This window comes from Etheostoma cragini, chromosome 1 (assembly GCF_013103735.1).
Source record: "Etheostoma cragini isolate CJK2018 chromosome 1, CSU_Ecrag_1.0, whole genome shotgun sequence".
NCBI classification, from domain to species: Eukaryota; Metazoa; Chordata; class Actinopteri; order Perciformes; family Percidae; genus Etheostoma; species Etheostoma cragini.
In genome coordinates this window covers 30023278-30033728 of record NC_048407.1, presented here as the reverse complement: position 1 = coordinate 30033728, position 10451 = coordinate 30023278, and the positions used below count along the sequence as shown (strand labels likewise).

The 10451-nt window shown below is 41.3% G+C and overlaps 1 protein-coding gene across 3 annotated transcripts in view; it reads right to left on the bottom strand.

Annotated features, from left to right (window-relative positions):
- Nucleotides 1–10451, bottom strand: part of lrp4 (low density lipoprotein receptor-related protein 4) — a 117549-nt gene that overhangs the window by 64196 nt on the left and 42902 nt on the right. For all 3 annotated transcript variants that reach the window (XM_034873238.1, XM_034873254.1, XM_034873246.1), the window contains exon 2: nucleotides 2414–2560. In XM_034873238.1, coding sequence (XP_034729129.1) covers nucleotides 2414–2560 — 147 coding nt within the window. The remainder of the gene's footprint in view (nucleotides 1–2413; nucleotides 2561–10451) is intronic.

Here is a 10451-nt window from a genome sequence, read left to right as displayed (position 1 = left end):
CCCCCCCCCCCCCCCCCCCCCAGGGTGAGTCAGGACAATTGTGCTTTCTCTGGAAATTGTTACATTGGTATAAATGATAACTAAGTTAAAGTTCAGACAAAGTCTGGATGCCACAAACTGCTGAAAAGAGATATTCTTTCTCTCCTAAGCTTATTTAAAAAGTAGTGTTTTTTTTTTGTAATATGCTTTACTCCCTACATCTAAAAAGAATCTAGGCTCTCTCGCTCTCTTGCTCTCTACCTCTCATAAATTCAATTCGTTGTTAAAAACCATAAAATGTCACTCTACGGCTTTACAATCCTACTTGCTTGATTCAAATCAGTGTAATAGAAGGCGTGTCACGTGGGCCTCCACTCTCCTCACACACACACAACCTCATTCATTTTCAGAAGCAAGAGCACACACTAATGTATGATTTGATAGGAACAATGCAATTCAACATAGTTCCAAATCAGAGCATGAAACTGATGTGGTGCATAGAGAGTTTATATCTATTGCTAATTTGTATCTCTTGCCCCAACTAGTTGGGATTTTACAGGACAGTTACATAAAATAAAAATCTTTCGGTATCGTAAAACCACAATATACTAAGCTAGGAACGATTGAAATCTGACGCCTTTCTCTACTGTATTGGATGGTATTTATATTCAGTATTATTGGATGATAAATCGAGACCTTATTAAATCTATAACTCAAACCAGTTCACAACCTTTTTGGCCTGTTCCCCGTTAAAACGCATCAACTGCTAGTTGCAATCTCACATCCCAGGTTGGCAATTTGCGTATAGTGTAGTTCTTTAAGTATTCATCATTTCACAAAATAGATAAATAGATTTGGTTTCTATGAATCTCTGTGATATGAGCTCCGAGGTTACGTGATTGCATGGAGAGAGTCTTAGAGCTGTGCGGCTGCAGAGCAGTGGAGCAGAGGATCGATCAGACAGTACTAATGGATGAGGAAGGTCCAGCTAGATGCTCGGATATCTGTCAGCTGCTACCATGTATCTCTTTAAATAAGTGATGCACCACAGATCAATGCGCAGCGATCAGGCTTACTGAACATTCAACTGGCTACGGATCAATAGCACTTTGCATCCCCTCTCCCAACCCCTAACTAGCTTAATGTGACAGAAGAAGACTGATAGTCTAGATAGGACATGATAACACACACACACACACACACACACACACACACACAAACACACCTCAAAGAGGCTTAGGAAATGTCATACAAAAGGGCAGCATCTGCTTTTCTAAGAAAAAAAGACAAGCCCTCACATTGACATTTCACATCGATACACAAAAGTGTAGATCGGTGAGGAGCGGTGAAGATCTCCTCTACTTGACAAACTGACATGCTCTGCAGGAAAATACTCCTGTCTGGCTCTGCTGCCAAGACTTCCCTCCAGCCAAACACCGTCTGGTGCCAGAAGTCACTCAAGCATTTTTCTGCACGGGGCATACACCACGCAGAGCGCCTCGCGCTGCCTCTGCATCAGAAATACTACCCCGCCTGGACCAGTGAGCCATTCCCTGTTTCACTGGGTGATGATGGGCTCCATATGGGCCCAATTATATTTTTTCATACCACTCTGGACTATTTGTGGAGAAAAACTGAGCACACTTGTACTTTTTGAGCAGAAAAAAAAATTCAATCTAAAAGTTAGAAGTCCTGGTTTGAGTAGTGGGAGTTTAAGGTCTTGCTCAAAGGAACCATAATAAACTGTGTAGAACTGCTGATTTATTTTAACAACCACTTTTACAAGCTGGTTTATCCAGTTACTAAGAAAGTTCATCCATAAACATTCTTTCATAAATACCCATATCAAAGTGTTAAACATGGAAATTAACATCTAAGGCTGTTTTGGCACTGACCAAATTGTGCCAAAAGTAGAAGTTTTTGATCCGACTTTTTAAAAAGAAGATTTAAAGATTTTATTTAGACAGAAATCTTGTACAGACGCTTTTGTTTTTACATCATTTACCATTTGAGAAGTTTATATTTAAGGAAAAACTGGTTTTGGGAAAAACTATGTTTACAATAATCAAGGAAATTTACTTTTAGTAACCTTTACAAAAAGGGCTGACAGCTCTTACATCATGCACTTTAATCAATTACGAGAAATGTTTTGAAATCAGAGAATAAAGTTTGCATCACAATCTCTTTGAAATGCAGAAGTCTCGGCCCAACTTCATCGGTCACCACCTGGGCAATCAGTGACTTCCACTTGATCCCACCGACCAAGTAAACTAAGTGCAGACACGCGGATAAAGGAATCGCATCAAAGGCAGCAAAACAGGCTTGTGTGATTCACTTCATTCAAGTTTCAAATGGGACCATTTCAGAGTCAGTAAATGTTAGGGTAAGTCACAGCGAGATCGAAACAAAGAAAAAACAAGGGTTGCAAACTCACTGCATCCGTCCTCGTCACTGTGGTCCCCGCAGTCGTTATCTCCGTCACACTGCCACTGGGCCGGGATGCAGGTACACTCTCCGAACGCACTGACCGCACATGTGAAGTGGTTCCTCCCACAAGAACACTCAGCGCTGCCCTGGACTCCTGCACACACAGAGGAAGAGAGGGTTAGAGCTCCGACATGTTCAATCACTCAGGTAAATGACTTTGTTCTTTATCGGAATTGATATTAGAGCCACAGGTAAGCCACCCGATACCGGTACAAATATTTGGTTATTTAAAAATCCAATATGCCGATATGTTGGCCGATAAAATTCTCAGAATCACTAACAATATGAGAAAGTATGTCAGGGGATTCAAAGGTGACGTTTCTTTTTTTTTTTAAATCAACATAGACAAAACCAGCAGCATGTTACAGGTATCAGAACATACATGTAACACGGCCCTAAGGTTTTTAAATTTTTTGATGGATCCAGGTCAGGTCTAAAGTCTGTCTGGTCTCAAATCTTGTCAAGGCAGGTCCCAAATCGAGTCTCAAGTCCTTGAGAGGCAAGCATGTCCACTGCATGTCTTTCAGGTCTACCAGTGTTCAACTTTTCTTTTCAAAGTGCTAAAATACTGCTTTAAATAGTGGAGTCCCCGTCCTAAAGCACAGGCCTTACTTAAATATTCAAGCTGTGTGGGTTTGCAATGATGCCTGGCACCACTGTATTTTTTTTTTTAATTACAATTATATTGATTTGACTGGGTCAAAATTAGAAAGTGGAATGGTTTTGCTTTGAAGTCTAGTCTTCAGAGAATAAAGTCTCAAGCACTTATTTTTGTGACTGGAATCAAACCCCAATCCAAGTGTGAAGTATTTAACTCTCCAGCAGAGCAGTGACAAATCAAACCTCTCTGCCAAATGTATAATGCCTCTAACGTAATACCAAGATACTGCAACAGTTACAAAATGGCAGTTCCGTCAGAACTCAAATATGTTCATTAGGGGAGCACGAGTCGATATTGATTTTTAGGCTCAAGACTTGATTCAAAAACGATTCTCAATAAAAATAAATGAAAAAAAACTTTTACCATGTGATAGTATAAATGTCATTACAAAATAAAAAAATAAAAAATAATTGATTTTTGGAATTCTATGAATCAATTTTGAATCTATAGAGCTTGAATTGCAATTCAAATGTGAATAGATTTGTTTGCACACCCCTAAAGTTCATGTGCTGCTTTCCTTGTTTTAGCATTGGCATTTCTCGGCATTTTCCTGGAATGCCGTCTGTCATGCAGCTTCTCTATCACCGCTCCAACAAGCTGTGTACTGTAAACTGTAGACTAATGCGCTCCATACAGCCACACACTATGTCACCATCTTGAAATGAGACTCCATAAACCTTCTGAGGGCAATAAACATGCCCAATCTTAATATGGGTGGCTTTCATTAAGTAAATCTCTTCTGACAGAACATAAACATCTGTGTGTTGTATGTGTCACACAGAGAGAAAGGATCATGACCATAAGAATGCAGCTGTAGCCTCAGGTAGTTTTAGCTTTTCAGCATATAGAGGCTGTGGCTCAGTGGTAAACTGCCAATCGGAAGGTTGTGGTTCAATCCCTGGCCCTGCAGTCCCATGTTGGGCAAGACACTGAGCTCGGAGTTGCTCCCGCAGTGTATAAATGCGTGTGAATGGTGAATGGTTCCTCTACTATGTAAAAGGGCTTTGAGTAGTCAAGACTAGAAAAGCGCTTTATGAGAACAGCCCATTTACATTTAAATAGGACGAGTGTCTTTTAAATGTGGACCAAAGTGATTTTTGTGTGTGATTAATGATGAGTTCAAAAAGATAGTTTAATCTATTTACCTGTCCGACAGAAAACAAAGGTGTCACTCAAAACAGGGATGTGTGGTACAAGCAAAACACAATATTTCAATTTACTTTTCTTTGATGGGTTTTACATTTTTCTTAACTTATTTGTATGATTTAACACATTATTTTCTCATATTCAGGGCCTAAGAAATCATTTCAGTAAAGCATAAGATAAAAGAAAAGATTTGAGCTAAGTCTAGGTGAGGAAAAACAAACATTGTGCGTCCCTGTCTGGTTTTAGCCATCCACAAACTGTCAGAGGGCGGTCCTTTACTGCCCTGACCGTGGACTCCCAGGTAGCACAGGGACTTTGCCAACAGCAGGGGCTTTTGTCAAAGAGGACATAAACAATCTATGAAACCTCATCAATCTCTGACTACTTACAAGCCACTCATTTGGATGAATAAGAAATAAAATTGTACTTCAACAACATTCAATACATATTTTCCTTAACCCATCACATTTCTTTCTTACTGGCCCTTTAATATGCCCCTTCTCACTGACAGTTTGAGTATGTACACAGACAAATACGGTCTCCAAAAATACACACACACACACACACACACACACACACACACACACACACACACACACACACACACACACACACACACACACACACACACACACACACACACACACACACACACACACACACACACACACACACACACACACAGCTCTGATTTCCCACCACAGTGGGGAAAAACACAGAGTCACCACATTTTCAGACGCATCACAGCAAATCACGTCCAGGAAAGGAAATAAATAAAGGTTTCCCATTTTGCTCTCACTTTGAAGCCTATTAATGGCCATCTGTGTGTGCGTGTGTGTGTGTGTGTGCGCCTAATTTGCTAAAACTGGCCTGCTGCAACAAACCCAAAGTTTCTTGGAACGTGCATGTGTGTTATGTGTGTAATGTGTGTGTGCGAGAGAGTGTGTGTTTGTGTTATGTGTGTGAGTCTGTGTAGTTCCTGGCCTCCTCACAAAGGCATCAGTCAAACCAGGAGGGTCTGGCAGAGAAAGCTCAGTAACCTTCAGATCCCTCCCACAGCACTAAATTAATGGCCTCTTTCTTTTCATTTCCCTCTCTTTCTCCTCAGTCTTGTCTTGCCATCATCCCCTCTTCACACTTCCCCTTCAGATGCCTCCTTTCTTTTCTCCTCTTCCCCACTTTGTTCCTCCTCCCTCCCCTTGTTTCGAGAACTCTCCGCTAACAGTAGGGGATACGGGGATGGCGTCACCCAAGTCTCTCTGTCTGTAAAGTTGTCTAGTTTCCCTGAGCAGTCTGTAGTCCCTGCAGTCCTCAGACCCCCGGAGCTTGTTGTGTTCTTAGGCAAGTTTGATACCTTGAGTGTAAACATTTCAACTCGTGCAGATACAAGATAGATGCACAATTTGTGTTGCATCCATTCGCGTCTTTGCATTGATTTTGTATGTTATCGCGCCACGCAATTCTCACAAAATGTGGCCGGTGTTAACACACAGTAATTACTGAAAATCCCGAACTAAGACCGATTACGATTATACTGCAGTGTTGTGAGCTGTGCTGGATTTGTAACTTTAAGCATATGTGTGTTTTACTCAGATATGTGTGTGCATTTCTTTGTTGTTGCAATGAGCTAAATTAAAGTCTGGAGCAGAAGTTGTGTCAACATAAAGCCACATCACAGGCTGTGCACATGTCAAACAGGCCACTGGCTCCAACCAGAGCCGAGGAAACCAGCATACTGTACACACTGTACTGCAAATGCATGTGTACATACCAGGACTGAGAATAGGAATGGGCAATATGGCAATACACACGGCAGGATGACGGCAAGAGATGTGTCAACAAGTGACTTTGGTTTGTGTCCATGACTTTAATATTTGTGGGTGTACTAGACCTTTGTGGGAAGTGTTACAAATCAAATAAGGATCGTTTGTTTATTAATTGCTTCATCAAACTACATTCTAAAATGTATAATTTTACAAACATGTTTTGCTAATGCCATATAAAAATGAAAGAAGGTTTTATCCAATTTGCCATAAAACTTGCCAACTGTTATCATATGTTTTCAGTTATTAGGTGCCAATAAACAATGCAAACATTAGTTTACAGTCCGGTTACCCTGCCAGCAAAAATAATCCCAACTTGTCTCTAGGAGAAAACAAGATCCTGACGTTAACTGATGAGAGCGATGATGACGAGTGAACGATCAACACACATATTATTAGTTTTGGACACTAGTATGAAAAGGTGTGTCACAACCACAACATCCACTTGGATCTCATTCTCTCCCTCTTACACACACACAGAGTGTGTGTGTGTGTGTGTGTGTGTGTGTGTGTGTGTGTATATATATATATATATATATATATATATATATATATATATATATTAGTATTGTCATTGAGATATCAATTGGCCCAAAAAATGATAAATTGAATTTATATAGTGCTTTTCATGGATTCAAATTCAATTGTAAATAAACATGCGAAAGGCTGCAACATGTTGCCAAAGAACCTCAGAGATGTCTTACATGTAATACAGAACTGAGTCCACACACACACACACACACACACATACCCACACACACAAACAAACACACACACACACGGCAGCACAACGCTTTCAAGAGTACCACCGTGACAAGCCTCTGATGCATCACACAGATAGCAGATCACATGCTTGGCTGTTTTGTAGGGGCAGTAGATCACGTTGAGCTGTATGTCCAAATCTAGCAACAGTACATCAGACTATCTAAGGATGTTTAGAGCAGCTAGAGTCGAGTCATATGAGCAGGTAACTGATCTTAAGCAGAAAGATCTTGGAACTCTATCTGCCTGAAAAGCTTAGTTAAAAATACAGAACACAAGCAGCACAGGGGCGATGTACTGCCCAAAAACAATAAAATACAACTTTTTCTAAAGTTTTTGTGCTTCTTCGGCTGACTTTCAAAATAAAAGCCTTCCAGCAAAGAAGAAGATATTATTAAAGTATCACAGGCACAGTCAGTTGCAGAAGCTGAATCCCGAAAGTTAGTATTAATCTACAAGTGGATATTATTAAGCCAAATTTTTATCAGTGGATCAGTTTGAAACTGGTCAGGCAAAGAGTTGCAGGCGCTTCATGAAATTTGGGCAACACTTTAATATACAAAATTAAAGTAAACAATGCATTTTCTGCATGTACTGTTGCCAGGATTATGATAATAAATAAGAAGGATGAGTCAGTGACATCATACAAATATTCAAAAGATGCCAACACTCGACAACCTGACAAGTAGCCCTCTTTTATTCAAAAATTCAAAAAGTGTTGAAAATGTATGAAAAAAAAAAGGATTTGAAAAAACATGTCTTGTAGGCAAGTGCCAGAACCCCAACTTGAGATAAAACGTACTGATGGACAGCAAATAATCTCACTTTATTTTTTTATTTTTTTTTTACAATAAATCAGTCTTAGTAAGCACATCAATCCCACAAACAAGCCACATGTTCAACAGAGTTCATACCCAGTGAAAAAGGAGGAAAGCGCCTGTCTCAATGCAATAACCGGTGACGCAGGCTGACGTGTTGAGCCCTCTTCAGACCAACGGTGAGACGGACAGCAAACTCAATTCTCACTTCACTCGCTGCTGCCAGAGGCCAGAGTGGGAATTGTGAGCCAGAAAGAACCTCCAGTGGAGAAAAAGAAAACAGAGACCACCAAAGATCCTCCACTGCTGGTCACTACAGCCTGAAACGGTCTTAACAGGCCGGGTGAGGAACAAGACAGGTGGTCCACCCCCACCCACCCAAAAGGTAAACAGAGATGATCCCACAAACCCACGCTGACACCCCGTCTAAACCTGAACACAGCTGCTGCCGGCCGCCAAAAGCCTGTGTCCACTGACCAAACCAAGTCGGAAGCGGCCACATCGCAGGACTCTCAGATCTAACCAGGTGGCATTCAACCTCCATTTCACCATGTCACAATTTGCTGTTGTTAACTATTCAAAATGTGTGTGTGAAGAGTTAAGGAGAGAGCAGTGGGGCCAAAACACACAATGGTAACTCAGCCCTGAGAGCGGGCGGGCCACACGCTTTGAACGATGTCAAAAGGCTGCTAGTTAATTAGGCGTGGACCTCCCTGGAGACTACCTGGAGGGTCGGAGCTGCGTCTCTTTCAGCGTGCAAATGTACCTTTATAAAAAGTGATAAGCAAGATATTGGGGGCAAAAATGAGCCATCTGAGAAAGTGCAGGGGTAAGACAGGAGCACAGAGGAAATGAGCCAAGCCTTTTGTCCGTCCTCTGTCTTCCTGCCACCCGTCCGCTGCTGGTGTCAAGCTGTAAAGGCATTGCTTCAGAGAGACAGCTGCGTCTCAGCATGTCAGCAACTGTTCATGCCCGAACCGTCCCAAACCAGCTGCATTCAGCCACACCGCATGGGGTCGCGCAGTGCTGCACAATGAGAAAGGACACAACTGGCGCCCCGCCACGCTGTCAGGCCACAGTGTACGTCCTTCGTCACGTCTCGCCACGTGACACTGCCGACAGAACGAGACGCCCGAGTGATCACGTATACAGGACGGCTGTTCACCTGTACTAACTGTCTGTCCCCATTCACACTGAACAGAAAGCTCTGCAACTGGGAGGCTTTCTCGATGTTACGACATGGATGAGTGGTGAAAACACTGTTCCACATATAAGACACCTAAAACACCTTTGCAACACCTGTTTTGGGGACATTTAAAAAGAAACCCGTCTGTATGTATATGACACAATAAAAAATTAGTGATAAAAAGGGATATTTAAGAGAAATCAAAACAAAAATGCAAAGTGAGCAATCTTTTTCTAATCAGGAATAAAAAAAGCTGTCTATATTTAATTGTTGTGTTGTCCTCGGGTCAAATTTGACCTATTATAAAAAAGAAAACAAAATTTAACCAGATTTTCAGAAAAATAAACACTCTTTAAAGTCAAATAAATGATTTTGATGTTTTATGCAATTTTACAGTATTCAAAAAAAAAAATTGTCATGAAAGAACGTTGAACAAAATGTCCGCAAAAGCTTCAAAAACATGGGGGGAAAGATCACAGAAACGTTAAAAGGCGCAGAAAAAAATGGACAGAAACATTGGAAAAAGTGACAAAAACACATTGATGTTTGAAAGTGTTGTTTGTCTCCTTGTGATGTACTTTGGTTGTAGTAATTTTCACACTTGTTATTTATGTATTTGACATCGACCCTGTTCAGCACTTTGGTCAACTGTTGTTTTTAAATAAGATATAGAAATAAAAATTGACACTGACATCCTAACATGTTCTCAATCAATCAAGCAGAAACAAAGTAACACTCTAAGTCATTTGGAACTCTGTATTCTGTCCATTTCCACAGCCAAACCCATTATTCACTTCCATGTAAGCATCTTTCAAGCTACTTGATGCTCCGGTTTCTTCACTGACGAGTTTCTAGCTGTCTGCCTGGTCCTGGGCAGGTATTTTACAGTGGGTTGCTTAGCGAGTGTTTTTTGCAGAAAACCGCTGCCTGCTGCTGGAAACAAGGCTGAGGAAAGCATTGAGACTGAACAATAGAGACAAAAGTAGCATATATCAAAACAATGACCTTAAAGAAGCAAAAATGCTCCGAAAAGAGTTGGTGATAATTCTCGATGGGTCAATTACCTTTTCACTATACACATTCACGGTTACATAAAATATTGATTGGCAGAGCTTTAGTGATTTAGTGAACTATTTCCCAGGCTCCTGCTCCTTTTTATCTCCACATCTCAAAACTCAAAGAGCACATTCACTGAATTCCCCATGGTTATGATGGCTCTGGGTTACGCTGACTTGGCTTCCCAGTGCCAAACAGCTCATCTTCCCTGCCCGTTCCCCCTCTCCGTCGGCTCATTTCCACCTACTAATTTGCCCACTGTAGGTTGGGCCGCCCTGATGTGGCGAGCCGGTAACCACAGCAGCACATGTGGAGCTAAACTGAAGGGAAAAAAGTGTTGAGAAACAACGTGCACGAGCAAGATGCACACGTGTACCACTTATCAACCGGAGGGAACTTCTTAAAAAGCCAAATCTTCAAAGCACTGCTTATAAAAAAAATAGTCCTGGACAGACCCTTCAACACAAGCTCATCCCTCTGGTTCACACACACACACACACACACACACACACACACACACACACACACACACA